Here is a 15,183-nt window from a genome sequence, read left to right on the forward strand (position 1 = left end):
TCAGTGAGTCCGCCCAGAAGCTGCTGACCCCAAATTCACACTTGTCAGAGCTGTCTGACGGAAGTCAAGAAGACGAGATGAGGAAGAAGCTGTCCTGTCTGCACTGCCCCAGCACACCCACAAAAAGAGTCAGAATCGCTGGGCTCAGGTACAAACAGTTTATTTTTCTATAAAGAGCAAAGTACAAAGAGGCAGGGAGGGCAGCGGAGCCTGGAGGAGCAACAGTGGGCAGGCCCTGGACTCTGGCAGGTTGGAGGAGGCCGCTGCCCCAGGGCTAAACAGGGTCTAAGGCATGACCAATCAGGGGCCTCCAGCAGGATGATGGACAAGGAGCAGGGGGAGATGAGGCAGAAGCCCAAGGCTGCTGGTGGGACTCACACAAAGCCAGGCTTCATGGAGGAGCGGTGGCAGTTGGGGCAGCTCCGTGTCCCGTTGTTCTGCAGGCACCTTGGGAGGCAAAGGAGTTCTGTCCATTCACTGAACCCAGGCTTCTGTCCTGGGCCTGGGCTCTCTCTCCTTCCCTCCCCTCTGCAGGAGCTGGGACGGCCCCCAGGCTCCTCCTGGCAGCCCTGCTTGCCCCTGGCACTCAGTCCTGGGGCTTCCAGGAAGTCAGGAGTCAGGAGGTCGGCATGGAGGCCAGTAGCTGTCACAGCCCTGAGGCAGGTCTAGCCCTGGGTGTTTGAGTCCCGTGGCCTTTGAGAGGCCTCTCTGAATTCTCTTTGGGGAGAATCGTGATGGCCACCTCCTAGGGCTGCTGGAAGGATTCAATGAGTTATTACAGAGGAAGCTTTTAGAACACGCTTGGAATGCAGAGGGGGCTACATTCAGTGTTACTACTGTGGTCAGGCCAGCGGGGGCCCCAGCGTCCCCCAAAGATACCTGCCCACTGGCCGGGAGCCCTCACCTGTGGTGGAAGATGTGGGAGCACGGCAGGGCCTGCAGCCGGCTGTTCCTCTCACCGATGGACTCACCGCACAGGCCGCAGTAGAGCTCGGTCTCCTCCACGCACTCGTGGAAGCGCACCACGTGCGCCCGCAGCTCGCGCTGCAGCCCCTTGCTGCGGCAGATGCTCTCGCTCAGGCAGTGCAGCTTGAGCTGGCTCAGCTGGGCCCAGCGGGGACCAGGTCAGTACTGGTGAGCACCACCCCCTTGCCCAGCCCGAGAAGCTGTCCCCGGGGCCCCACCCAGCGGTCAGGACACACAGGGTCTGGTCCCAGCAGGCTTCTTGCCTCTCGGATGGGCCTAGGAAACCAGTCCTGTCCTCTCCCGGCCTCGGTTTCCCCTCGTGCAGAATGACGGGATAGGTGAGGCAGGAGGTCCAAACCCCTAGAACTCGCCAGGAACCCCATGTTTATGAAGGACTTTATTGACCAGATCCGCTGCATTGACTCCATTTGCTCTCCTGTTTTTGTTAATTAAATACACACAACATCAGGTCAGCATTTCTGACCGACCTGAGATACTTGGGTAAAACTGAGTCGCTATAACCTATCCAAAAACAAAGATCTTTGGCATTTTAGTTGGGCTCTGCACCAGATCTCAAAGAAATTCGTATCTTTTAGATACTGAGCCTGTTTTCGACATTTAAAGGTTTGGATACAAACATTAAATTTGAGAGGCCACATACACTACAGGAGGAGCACGGACTTTGGAGTTAAGACAGACCAGGTACAAAGTGTGGGACCTAGAGCACCTTCCCTGAGCCTCAATATCCTTACCTGTAAAATGTGGCTTGGAGTGCCCACCTTGCCGGTAGACAGTGAAGAGAGGGACCAATACCTAGAAGAGCCTGTGTGTGCCCAGCTCTTAGCAGACCCACTGTTGGAGGTTTTAATGACCACCAAGAAGCTCTGAGGAATTCTGATCTCCTCTGAGCTGTGGAATTCTTGCCCTGCCCTCTAAAGTGCTCTGTGGGTGAAAGAGAAAGAGCCAGGGTCTGGGAATGGGTGGGGGGCAGCTCCTGGAGATCCAGAAGGGTTCAGGGAAGCCCTCTCCACACACCCCAGGTCCCACTGGGCTCTTGACTCCAGACCCAGGAGACAGAATCAGGTCTGACCTTGTTTCCCACTTCCTCGGCCAGGTCCTGGGCTTTCTCGATGGCATCCAGAGCCTGAAAGGCAAGCACAGGCCAGGGCTGCAGGCAGAGCTGTGTGACAGAGGCCTTGGCTCCCAGGAAAGGAAGGGGCCGAGAGGGGCGGGCCTGGGGAGGGCAGCATCGCTGGCCGGCTACCCTGCGTATGAACGTAGCAAAAGCAGGCTGGAGCCCGGTCACAGAGCTGTGTGGTCAAGTTACCTGCTGCCTCAGTTTACTCAGATACAGAATGGGAAGAATATTCCTGTCTTATTGAGTGTCATGAAATCGTGAAAGCCGTTAAAGCATCCTGAGTTGCAACCCAGCTCTGGCCCTTTGCTAGCTGTGGGCCTGGGCACATCATGGGACTTCTCTGAGTCTGGAAAATGACTTGGAATGGACTCACCTCATGGGATTCAGGTGAGGCTGATGTTAGACAAAATGTCTGAAAGAGTCCTGCCCAGGACCAGCCCCACAGATTGTAGGCTGACCTACTGGCTCCAAATGGGAGCACAGGGGAGAGCCAGGGGCTGCAGGAAACGGGCCCGCCTCACCTTGTCCAGTGCCTTCCTGGCTATCCAGCATTTGGCCACGCCCAGTAGCACCTGCACCTGTCCCAGGCGGTTTCCAATCTCAGTCATGATGCTCATGGCAGAGTTGTACCTGGGGAAGGCTGTCTGCACAGCCAGGGGAAGGGTGCAGTCAGACTGGGCCAGGCCTGCCACCCCTCCCTGTGCACCCCAGGGACCTCACCTCCAGGTCCCCGCGGCTCCGGTGGATGTCAGCAAAGCAGAGTAGGCAGAGCGCCTGTAGCGGCCGGTCCCCATGCTGTAGAGCAATCTTCATAGATTCCTATGAAGGGAGGCTGGAGGCTCAGGCCTGCACACTTGCCCCCCCCCAACGCTGGGGTGTCATTACTCAGTGGGCCCCTCTGACAGGGCAGTCCAAGGATCGCCAACATCCTTGGAGCCCAGTACACCTAGCACGGTGCCGTGGCCCCACTTATGGCCCCACTGAGGCCTCACGACATCCAGGGAAGTGGACAGAAGTGACTTGATCGAGGGCACCGGGCTGGTAAGTTGCAACACAGGATTTGAATCCAGGTCTGTGGCACTCCTCTGCTCTCCCCCCACACATCCCCTCTGTGGGGCACTTTGCTTAAAGTGCCCCACAGAGGGGATGTGTGGGGGGAGAGCAGAGGGAAACTCCCTCCCCTGAGAATGGACTGGAAGGGAGTGAAGTTTTGCGGCCAGAGGCAGGGGTGGGGGTGGTGGGGGTGGTGGAGGGTAGTTAGGCAGAACAAACACATCCTCCAGGGACTCATGGAGTAGGGGGTCAAGGGGAGATCTTGGGGCCCTAAGAGGGCTGATAGGGAAGGGGGACATCCTAGCCCACACCACCACCCTCCACCTGCCCATCTTCCCTCCTGCCCCACCTCACAACACTCCATGGCGCTGCCCAGGTGGCCCAGCAGGCGGTAGGCCACAGCCATGTGATACTGGCTCATGGCCCGGTACTTGAGGCTCCAGCCTTTGCCGTAGTCGCTAACGAGCCCTGCGGCCTTGCAGGGGAAGAACAGGGCTTTCTCGTAGTCCTGTGGGGGACACAGGGAGGAGGTGGGACAAGAATGGGGCACACTGAATGGCCGGAGCTGCCCTGAAGTCGAGGGCTCTAGGGCCTGCCTTCTCCATCAGCTCAGAGGCCCCGCTGGTGTTCACTCACTCACTCGGGTTCCCAGGAGCGAGTGGTCCAGGCAGAGGGAACCCACCGGAAAGCTGTGTGCTCCATGAACGGAGGAATTCTCATCTGTTTGCGGATGCATCCCAAGAGCCTAGCACAGTTCTTGGCACTTAGTTCTTGGCACAACGAATATTTGTTGAATGAAAGAATGAGTGAGAAGGCACGAAAACACAGCTGGCATCTCCTCTCACACAAAGGGGGAGTACCAGGCCCCCCACTCCTGTTTGCCCTCCAGTACCCAGCAGCGGGTGCTCACCAACGGCTCAGTGTCCGCTTGCCAGCGCCGTCGGCGCCAAAGAATGTGGAACAGACTCACTGAGGCAGTGAAATCATCCTTTCTTTCTCCTCAAACCTCCAAATACTCTTTCTACCTGTCTGTTATCAGCTAATGCCCTTGCTTCATACTCCACAGGGAAAACAGAAGAAAGTCGGAGAGGACTCCCTTTTCCACCAAATCCTTGAGATGGACCACTCTGTCTCCTTCCTGCCACTCTAGAGAAGGACCCCCCGGCTCCTACAGAAGTGAGTTCCTCCACGGGGCTCTGGAACTAAGCCTCCATCTCTTTCGACTCAGTCATTCCCATCAGTGTACAAATGCATTCTGGCATTTCTTACCTCATTTAAAAAAAAAAAAAAATCAGGGGCACCTGGATGGCTCAGTGGGTTAAAGTCTCTGCCTTCGGCTCGGGTCATGATCCCAGGGTCCTGGGATTGAGCCCCACATCGGGCTCTGTGCTCAGCAGGGAGCCTGCTTCCTCCTCTCTCTCTCTCCACCTGCTTCTCTGCCTACTTGTGATCTCTGTCTGTCAAATAAATAAATAAAATCTTAAAAAAAAATTCAAAATCAAACAACTCTTTTGACCTCATGTCCCTTCAGCTACAGCCCCATAGCTCTGCTCTTTCTCGTGGGAAATCTATTTGATCTTTCACTTCATATCTAACAAGCATCTCCAAGTTCATATGACCAAAAGAGAACTCTTGATAACCTCAACAAAGGCCTGTTCCTCACAAATTTTGTTACGTACTTTTTAAAAAAGTTTTATTTATGTAAGTAATCATTGTGCCCAACATGCGGCAGGACCTCACAACCCTGAGATCAAGAGTCCCACACTCCACCAACCAAGCCAGCCCAGTGTCCCTTATGGGGCACCTTTTAAATTTGAAGGCATGTAAGTGTTTTATAGCTTCAGAAGTTTTTAATTTAATTTTTTTAAAACCAAAAAAAAATAGAAAATGGAAATAAATATCTTAACTGTGTATCATCTTATTAACATAATTCATTAATTATAATAATGTTTAATTATAGAATTACTATAATATAATAATACAATATACCATTAAAATAAGATATTATTACATTACAAAGTATTATATTGCATTATAGTAATATAACCACACAGAAAAAGATAATTATTTCAAATGCCCTTGGAATGTATGTCCTTGGATGTTCATCCAAAGTGGGATATTTGACAAAGACAAAAGAAAGGCAAAGAAATCCTAAACTTCCTTCAGTTGTCTCTTTTTTAAAAAGTAATATTGGTATTATCTTTGGGAAGTATTTTGTGTATTTTGTAGGATAAAATAAACATGCAGTCGTGTTGCTAAAAGCCAACATTTTCAGTCTAAGGAAAAAGAGAGTCCAGATTAAAATAAATTAAGGAAAATCCTGAAACATTAGATTTGAATTGCAAATATTAGCGTAAACTTCAGGGGTCTTGGCAACTACACAGACTTTGAAGCCACCACAACCCAGTAGCAATGAGCACCTTAGAACCCACATTTGGTCTTTAATACAATTTCCCACCAAAAACAACCCAGAGAAATGACTGATTCCAGGTCTGGGGCAGGGAATATACAAATCGAGCCTGGGACAGTTTATTGTTCCAGAAAACAAAAACACTTTCAGTGTTTAAATTAAGTCTCTCCAAAAGGACAAAGGAGCCTTATTGAAGGAATTCCATTACCTAAAGTCACAATAACTTGAGCATCACAAAGCACAATATTGCTATTAACTGAAGAAGACTGAATATTTTTTTTAAATCCAGGATTTCATAACAGTACTCCAAAAAGCAAAACAAATGAGTGTGGTCACTGAAGGCAGCTATGACTTTGACACCTCCTCATCAAAGTAGGAACTAAAGGAAAGGAGAAAGTATTTATTCCGTCTTTCCTGTAGGAATTGCCTTTCAGAGGAGCCAACTAGTCCTAACTGATGGGGGAGAGTTCTTCCTTAGAGAAAACCCCAACAACTGTGGAAGGATAGGTCGAACTTGGAGATCGGCATTTCCTTTCAGTTGAAATAAGAGAACTAATTCAGGCAAGAAACATCACTGGAGGGCGCCTGGGTGGCTCAGCGGGTTAAGCCGCTGCCTTCGGCTCAGGTCATGATCTCAGAGTCCTGGGATCGAGTCCCGCATGGGGCTCTCTGCTCAGCAGGGAGCCTGCTTCCTCCTGAGTCTCTCTGCCTGCCTCTCTGCCTACTTGTGATCTCTCTCTGTCAAATAAATAAATAAAATCTTTTTTTTTTTTTTAAGATTTTATTTATTTATTTGACAGACAGAGAGATCACAGGCAGGCAGAGAGGCAGGCAGAGAGAGGAAGGGAAGCAGGTTCCCCGCTGAGCAGAGAGCCCGATGTGGGGCTTGATCCCAAGACCCTGGGATCATGACCTGAGCCGAAGGCAGAGGCTTTAACCCACTGAGCCACCCAGGCGCCCCAATAAATAAAATCTTAAAAAAAAAAAAAAAAAAAAAGAAACATCACTGGATGTTAAATCCATTATGGAAACTGTGACCGCAGAACTGAATTTTTTCCCAGGGGGCCAGAGTGTCACCGCGCCCTCTCCCCCAGTTCACCTGCTGGTCACAAAGGGAAAAAACGTTAACCCTAAAATGGAGGGATGGGGTTGTCGCCCCCCTGCTACCGGATGTGATAAAAGACGCAACAACGCTTACAGTCTTCTCACCAAAAAAGGTGTGACCCGAGTCTTCCCTGGTCACTAAGCTCTAGTTTGCAGGGAGCAAAGGGGAGGGAAAAAAAGAGACAAATCACAGTCACGTGATTCCTCGCGGAAGCGATGGGACGATGAGATGAAAGCTGTTACAGGGCAGTTTGCCTTGTTAGACAAATCCTGGAAAACGAAGGGAAAGGGAGAAATCGTCCAATGGAATAGACTTAGGAGACATAATGCCCACTGCTCGCGTGCCTCGGGTCTGTGTTCCAATTTATAGAAGCCGAGGGTAGAGGCGTGTTTTCAGGATAAGCAGAGAAACTCAAGAGATAATTGGGATTATGTAAGAAAGTGCCCTTATATAAGAAAATGTCTCTCTTTTTTTCTTTCACAGATGCATACTGAACTACTTTGGGGTAAAATATCATGATGTCTATAATTTCCTGTCACAACACTTCAGTTAAAAAGCATAAATCAAATATGGCATCAAGTAATTAATCATTGTTCAGTCTACGTGGTGGGGCTGTGGAGTCTCCGTATATCATTCTCTCGATTTTCCTGTATAGTTAATTGTCTTCATAATAAAAAAACGTTTTAAAACACCCCATCCCTCTCCCATCTAGCAAATCTGAGTGGGTTCTTCCTACGTCTGGTTGCTAAAAACAAAATCCTAGGGCTGGTCCCGAATGAGCCTCGTTTCCTCGTACCCCACCTCTGATTCATCAACATTTACACAGCCATTGGCCCCAAGATTTATTAAGCATCTACTGTGTGCCCGGCACCAACATGCCCCATGGGTCAAGTACAGCCTGGATGCCTAGGGGTCCCAGGAGAACACGCACTTGACCAGAGACAAGCCATGGGTCCCTGGAGCCATGAGTTCATCCCAACCTGCCTTCCCCCCTACCCCCCTTACCTCTTGGTTCTCACCACCTGCTCCGTCCTTCTCACACACATGTAGCAGCCATGCTGGTCTCCACCGTCCCTGGAACCAGGCCAGCTATGCCCCCACATTATACCAACCCAGGGCAGGGTTTTGCTTTCGCTGTTGTCATGGTTAACCCTCTCATGTGCTTCCAGTCATCAGACTGATAGCACCCCTTATGAGGCCTTCCAATCACCCTATTTGAAATTTGCAACACCCCATTCTCGGCACGTCCCACCTCCTTTCCTGCTTTCCTTTCTCTTAAGCACTTTCTGGCATGCTGCGTGATTGATGTACTGTTTGTATTTATTTGGCTTTTTCTGGAATGCAAGCTTCACAAGGCCAGGGGCCTTGCTATTGTCTTCACTGCTTGCATCCCAAGCCCACAGAGCCCGGCACAGAGCAAACAGTCAATAAATACTTGAGGAATGAGTCCTTACAACGGCGCTGGAGGGTGGGCCCTATCCTCCCTGGTTTTATAGATGTCCTTACCACGGTTCAGAGATGAGAGATGCCAAGACCACAGAGCAGACACAGGGCAGTATGGGTTCATGGCCAGTCCTCACAAGGAGCCTCCCATTCCCCCAGGAAGGCAGACAGACCAAGGTTTGAATCCCGGCCCTGCCTTTCCTGCTAAGTCCCCACCTTCCTGGGTGAGCCTTCCCTCTCAGACTCTCCGGCATGGGAGGACTGAGCAAGGTCCTGAATGGGGAGCGCGGCTCACAAGAGGGTGTCGGGGGACCCGAGCCCGCCCCCGCCCGGCCCCTGCGCCCGGGCCCACCTTGACCTGGGCGTAGAAGCTGCCCAGGCTGCAGCAGACGCGGCACTCGAGCATGGCGTCGTCATTGTTGTGGGCATAGCGCAGGGCCTTCTCGAAGCTCTCCAGGGCCTTCTGGAAGAGGCTGAGGCCCAGGAAGGCATTGCCCATGCTCAGGCTGACCTGGCCGCCGAGCTGGGCGCCGGCCCTGGTGCCCGGCAGGCCGAGGCAGGTCTTGCAGTAGGAGATGGTCTTGTGGAACTCGCAGAGCTTCTCGTTGCTGCGCGCCAGGTTCAGGTAGCTCTCCAGAAGGAAGTCAGCATCCTCCAGCTCCCGAGCGGTGTCGATCTGCACCACAGCGAACTGTCCTCGGGTGGGGGCGGGGCGGTCAGCCTGGCCTCCGAGCCTCACACCAGGGCCTCCTCCCTGCCTCACAGCCAAGGCCTCGGGTGAGTCCTCTGCTCTCTGGCCATGGGCTGGATGCGCCAGACTTGGAGCCACACTCAGACCCATAGCCCTCACCTTTCAGCCCCAGCCTACCTGGGCCACCCACCCACCCTCCTACCCCTAGCCCCAAACCTGGAGCCTAGGCACTGACCCAGGCTCCAATTCAGAATCCCAAACGGGAAGGCTGGAACCTAGCTGCCAGACCCAGCCTGGAGATTGCCAAACCCTGAAGTGGAGAAGCTCTGCCTCAGTCTCAGGGTGAAGTTCAAGGCCGCAGGGTGTTAGACTAGACTCCGAGCCCCCGTGGGGCGGCTAGCCTGGGGGACAGGGGGTGTCTGAGGAGGCGGGAGGGTCGAAAGCCTGGGGATAGCCAGCCTGGGCCCACCTTCAGCATCTCCTTGTAGCGGCCCATCTCCGAGTGTGCTGTGACCAGGCAGCCCAGCACACGGAAACGCCCCACGAGGTCCGCGCTCTTCTCCAGCACCTTCGTCCACACGTGCAGTGCCTTCTCTGTCTGGTTAGACTGGTACAGCTGGAGCCCCTTCTCGATCTGCTGCTTTGTCTGGTCCTGCCCCATCCTTCCAGAGCCCTGGGCCACAGGAGGACAGAGAGACCCTGGTGGCTCTGGGCTTCTAGGCGTTCATGGCGGGGACCCCAGCGCCAGTTGCCCACGGAGCCCCAGGAAGGAAAGCCGCGCCAGGCAGGAGCAGAGCGGGGCCTGGATGGAGAGTGGGCGCCACCCTGGGAACAAAGCTGGTCCGGCCCCTGTCTGCAGCTGTCCCTGTCAGTTGGGGCCACGTGGCCACTGAGGAATGTCAGCCACAATGTCACGCGGGCCTCGGCTGCACCCACCCCCAAGCTGGGAGGTGGCTGCCCAGGGATCCAGGCACCCCGTTCCCCAGGCACCCCCTTTGGTGTCTCTTCAGCTCCTCTGACACTGACCCCGACTTCCCTGGCAGAGTGGGCCCTCCAGGCAGTCTGGCCTTGCAAGGAGCCGCCTCCAGGGGCGGGCTGAGGGCCTGGAGGAAGCAGGGATGCAGTGAGGCAGGTGGCCAGCCCTGAGACCTGCCTCTCCCCATCATAGCGCTCTCCCTAGAACTACCCTCCCTCTGGCTTTGTTTCTGGGATTTGCTGGGCACCGACGGCTCTAATCCATAGGCATGCCCATACCATTCCCAACATCTCGTCCTAGCTCACAGTATGGCCCAAGCCAAGTCATTTACCCCTCTGTGCCTCAGTTTCCTCATCTGTCAAATGAGGGTAATCATGACCTCATAAACCCTGACTCAGGGGGTGTTTGGGCAGCACAGGGTGGTGGGGAAGAGTGGGGCCCCTGGACTCAGGCTGACTCTGCCATTTATTAGCCGTGTGGACCATGTGACTTTGGGCCAGAGTGTACCACTACCCACCGCAGTGGACTGCTGGAACTGATGACTTATTAGTTGACGAGGACGTAAAAGAGCAGGAGGTCATCCCAAGCTGTGTCTGTCTGCTCCATGGCACACCGCCTACCAGGGACAGGAGTTGACCCCTGAAGGGTTAAGAAGTGTCCCAATCCCAATCCCCATCCCAGTTTGAAAGGTCCCTAATAATGAGCTCTAATGCCAGACACTGTGGAAAAGGGCAATGTCTTATTCAGGGAGGAGACTCTTGAAATGTGGGGGCTCCTAGTACTGAGAGGCCCTAGGTAATAGGGCCCTGCCAACTCCACCAGCTCGCCTCCCCCCATTTTTCTCCTTCCTCTCTGCACACCAGGCTCCTTCTTGCTCCGGGGCAAAGTTCATCCTTTCAGTGTGGACAGTTTTTAGTACATTCACAAGTTTGTGCATTGATTACCACTAATTCCAGAACGTTTTCACCATGTCCAAAGGAAGCTCATACTGATGACCAGTCACTCCATTCCCCCAGTTATAGTGGAATTGTGTCCTCCCTGACTCATATGCTGAATTCTCTTTTTAAAGATCCTCTTTATTTATTTGAGAGAGAAAGAGAGAAAGAGAAAGAATGCACAGGGAAAGAGGCAGAGGGAGAAGCAGGCTCCCCACCGAGCAGCAAGCCCGACACAGGGCTCGATCCCAGGACCCCAAGATCATGACCTGAACTGAAGGCAGATGCTTAACTGGCTGAGCCACCCAGATGCCCCAATTCTTTTTTTATTTTTTAAAGATTTATTTAGTTATTTGAGAGAGAGGGAGAGGGTGCGAGAGAGTGTGCACACATGGACCCAGGGAAGGGGCAGAGAAAGAGGGAGAGAGAGAATCTCAAGCACGTTCCATGCTGAGCACGGAGCCCAGTGCTCGGGGCTCAATCTCACTGTCCTGAGATCATGACCAGAGCTGAAATCAAGAGTCAGACATTGAACCGACTGAGCCACCCAGGCTCATAAATTGAATTCTTTTTTTTTGTTTGTTTTTCAAACCTCAGAGACTCCTCTGAGTGTGTGTGTTTGTGTGTGTGTGTGTGTGTGTGTTTATTTTAAGATTTTATTTATTTACTTGACAGAGAGAGAGCACAAGCAGGGGGAGAGGCAGGCAGAGAGAGAGAGAGAAGCAAATCGGAGCAGGGAGCCCAACATGGGACTCGATCCCAAGACCCTGAGATCACGACCTGAGCCAGAGGCAGATCCTTAACCGACTGAAGAACCCAGGCTCATATGTTGAGTTCTTAACCCCCAAATGGGATGTACTTGGAGACACCATCTCTAACAAAGTTAAAGTGAGGTCATTAGGGTGGGCCCTAATCCAGGTTGACTAGTGACAGATCAGGACACGGACACACAACGTAAGACCAGGTGAAGACACAGGAAAAAGGCCATCTACAAGCGAAGGAGAGAGGCCTCAGAAGGAAGCCACCCTCTCAACCACCCGATCGCTGACTTCTGGCCCCTGGAACTGTGAGAAAATAAATTTCTATTGCTTAAGCCACTCAGTCTGTGGCACTTTGATGTTTAGGTTTATTTATTTAAATAATCTCTACACCCATTGTGGGGCTCAAAACTCACGGCCCCGAGATCAAGAGCCGCACGCTCCATGAGAAGCCAGGCACCCCGTTGGTAGCTCGCTATGGGAGCCTGAGCAAACCCATGCACCCCGCAGCCTCTATCTACTTTCCATGGAACTGTCTAATCTGGCCATTTCATGTAAATGCAATCATACAATCCGTGGCCTTTGGTGACTGGCTTCTTTCACTTAGCTTCACGTTTTCAAGGTTCATCGGTGCTGGAAATCAGTATTTCATTTCTTTTTATGGCTGAGTAGTCTTCATTGTATGGACCTACCATTTTATTCAGCCGTTCATTAGCTGGTGGACATTTGGGAGATCGTTTCACTTTTTTGGCCCTGGTAAAGAGCAACGGCGCTATGAACATTCGTGTACAAATCTTCCTATGTTCATTGTGTTGATTTCTTTAGCTTCCGAAGAATTGCCAAACTGTTGGCCCCAGGACCTTTGTACATCCTGATTCTTTTCCTCCTCCCCACCCCAACGTTCTGCCTAGTGACATTCTAGTTAGGGTGAGTCAGCTTGTTATGCTCTCATGGAGAATTACATTCCATTCTGATACAAGACTTCTCTCTATAACTTTACAGTCATCAATAAGGTCATTTGCTCATCATCTGTTTCTCCGACTCAGATGTGTGGGCAATGATGTCTCAGCCACCACTGACTATCTCTAGAGCAAGGCCAGGCACACACGGATTACTCAGTAAATGTGCTGAATGAATGAATGAATGAATGGGGAAAAGGGGAGGAAAAAAGTCTAATTTTGAAAGGTAAAGCAACTGTTGCAGGCTTCACAGACGATCTGCCATGTTCCTGCCCCAGCCCGGGACAGAGATGGCTTCCTGTTTACTGTGAGCAAAGCAGGTCCAGAGAGGGGCAATCTGGAGCAGCAGGCACATCACTGGCTTAGGGGTCTGTGCCCCAGGGTCACAGCCCAGCGGAGGTGGAGGGGACGAGGCAAGGCCACCAGGACTCCCCAGGGGGAAGTTCTCTGGAATCCCCACCCCAGGAAGCTAGGAAAGGAGGAGAGAGGGAGTGAGAGTCGGCTGGGCTCTTCTTCTCATCTGGGAAGGTGGGTCCTCAGTGAAAGTTAACTCCCGGAGGGGAAGGAAGCTGGGCCCACACGGAAAGTGCTGAAGGGCTTGCAGATTTTCTCCCACTCACTAGTCCAGACCCGAGTTTGGCGGGAAGGAAAGGACGTGGGCAGCCTGCATCTGTGCCCCAAAGGAGTCTGGGAGCTTCTTGGGTACCTGGCAACTCAAAGGATCCCAAAATTTGAAAATCTGACGGGAGGAAGGTTTCCTCTGCCCCAGAGTCTGCCCTTCGCTGACTACTGTATACACTTATGTCAAGGTCATGCTCTGTTAGGACAAGGGCTGTGATTTGTCTTTGTATCCTGAGGCCCCGCACAGCCCCTGGAAAAGTGAGAGACTGGCAGATGACAACTGACATTTTCTGGGCTAAGCGTTTCCTCCAGTTTACAGATAAGGAAACTAAGGCACTGAGCAGTAACACGACCTGCCCCAAACCACACAGCTAGAGAGAGAGCAGGGACTGGATCTGAGCGACGTGACTTAGGGGTTCCACTCTTAACCATGACACTATTCCTGACAAGGAGGAGGGAGAGGGAGAAAGGTAAAGGGGAACGGGAGACCGATTTTTGGAAATCACGGTGATCTTTACCTGACACACAACAAGCTCCCTGGGAACCTTAGCCAAGGCTCTGGTCAGGGCAGCTGAAAGAGAGGTATATGGAGAAGGCTAGGGAGAAGCTCTAACGTCAAGCCTACTCACCCATGCCCAGCAGTGAAGCAGACATATGGCCCCTGGAGATTGGAAGGACGAGCCACAAAATCAAACGGGCTTTTCTGGGCCACTTAGCCTCCCAGTGGGGTACGACACAGGGGCGAAGAGCCTTCTACCAAGTGCCATCTGTGTCAGGCACCAGCTACAGGCCTCCCAGGTTAGACCCCTGCTTTCTAATCAAAAGTAGAAAATCTAAGTTTGGGCCTAAAGCAGGGGTCTCGCGTCTCCATCTGGCATGTGAGCGCTGAAGAGGTCTGTGTCGGTTGAGCTCCATCTGTTACCTGGGAGAGTTCAGACAAAACTCTGTATTTCTTGCTTCTCCTGGAGACCAGGGGCTCAGGCAAACCAGGCCCTGGGATTCCGCACGGGACAGACCCCATCTTGCTCCCACTATTCTCGCCTTGACACTGAGGTGAGAATGACACTTGTCATCTTAGACAGGCCTCCTTCCATTCACTTGCATCACCTGTTCCAGAAGCACGACAAACATTAACCCAAGGGGACCGTCCCAGGCCCCCTCTGCCATGATTTGTGGGATCCTCAGTTCGTCCTTCTTGATGAATTCATTTTCCTGGCTGTAAATGGGATTATCGCCTCTTTGGTAAGGTTTCTATGAAAATCAAATGAAGAGATAAAACAAGAACTTGCTTTGAAAACAAGTTGTGGAACTAATGCCCCTATAATGGGCCTCCTGAACCTTCCTGGAATTGGCTTTCACTGTCTACAATAGTGGAAAAACTAGAAATCCTCTATGTCCAGGAGGAAAGTGGTTAAGAAATCATGACATGCTCTATAGCCTCTAAAAATGAAAGTTGTAGATCCTGGTGTACATACCCAGATGGAAGGGTGCCCGGGACATAGTAACTGAAAAAATGCACATAGCAGAACATTCTGTACATTACGGCACGATCTCTTTTTTATTAACAGAAATTATATATGTACATAGTTTTTTGTATATAGAGAGAAAAATTCTGGAAGCATACTTACCCCATCTGTTTAACAGTTATCAATGGGCTGTGGGATGGGGAAATGCTCCCTTTCAACTTTTATATACTTAGGGCTGTTAGCAAGTTGAACAAGTGTCTGCCAGGCGTGGCCCTGAGCCAATCTCTCATCTTCCCAGCTCTGCTGGGTGGGTGTTTTCACTTCCATTTGGCAGATGAGGAATCTGAGGCAAACAATTAAGTCACCTGCCCAAGGTCACGGGGACTGGGTGGTGTAACCAGATTAAGAGACTCCTGAACAAAGCTTTTCCCACCATACTCTAAAGTCTCTTCTATATAACTGTATTAGTGTTTTGCCTTAAAAAAAAACCCCTCAAACCCTAAAATGAATTTTTTAAGCTTTTTTTGAGAGACTGCGAGTGCACGTGGGGAGAGGAGCGGGAGAGGGAGAGAAGCGGACTCCCTGCTGTGTGGGGGGCTCAATCCCACAAACGGAGATCATGACCTGAGCCGAAATCAAGAGTCGGATGCTGGGACTCCTTG

General features: G+C 51.7%; 1 protein-coding gene across 4 annotated transcripts; it reads right to left on the reverse strand.

The window, feature by feature from the left end:
* Positions 1 to 144: 144 nt before the first annotated feature.
* RAPSN (receptor associated protein of the synapse) lies at positions 145 to 9,674 on the reverse strand. 4 transcript variants are annotated; one of them, XR_007121186.1, is made up of 8 exons: positions 9,276 to 9,673; positions 8,468 to 8,806; positions 3,507 to 3,665; positions 2,825 to 2,923; positions 2,626 to 2,748; positions 2,057 to 2,110; positions 905 to 1,057; positions 145 to 447 (listed from the first exon to the last, which is right to left on the reverse strand). XR_007121186.1 is itself a non-coding variant. In XM_047693754.1 (8 exons), exons 1-8 carry the CDS (start codon positions 9,465 to 9,467, stop codon positions 375 to 377), a joined length of 1,239 nt encoding a protein of 412 aa, XP_047549710.1. In that variant the 5' UTR covers positions 9,468 to 9,671; the 3' UTR covers positions 145 to 374. The 4 variants fall into 4 exon arrangements, 3 of the variants coding, with proteins under 3 accessions (XP_047549710.1, XP_047549712.1, XP_047549711.1); XM_047693754.1 differs by having other exon boundaries at positions 905 to 1,104; positions 9,276 to 9,671; XM_047693756.1 differs by lacking the exons at positions 145 to 447; positions 905 to 1,057 and adding an exon at positions 1,230 to 1,402.
* Between the last annotated feature and the right edge of the window lie 5,509 nt (positions 9,675 to 15,183).

Source organism: Lutra lutra, chromosome 10 (assembly GCF_902655055.1).
Source record: "Lutra lutra chromosome 10, mLutLut1.2, whole genome shotgun sequence".
Classification (NCBI taxonomy): Eukaryota; Metazoa; Chordata; class Mammalia; order Carnivora; family Mustelidae; genus Lutra; species Lutra lutra.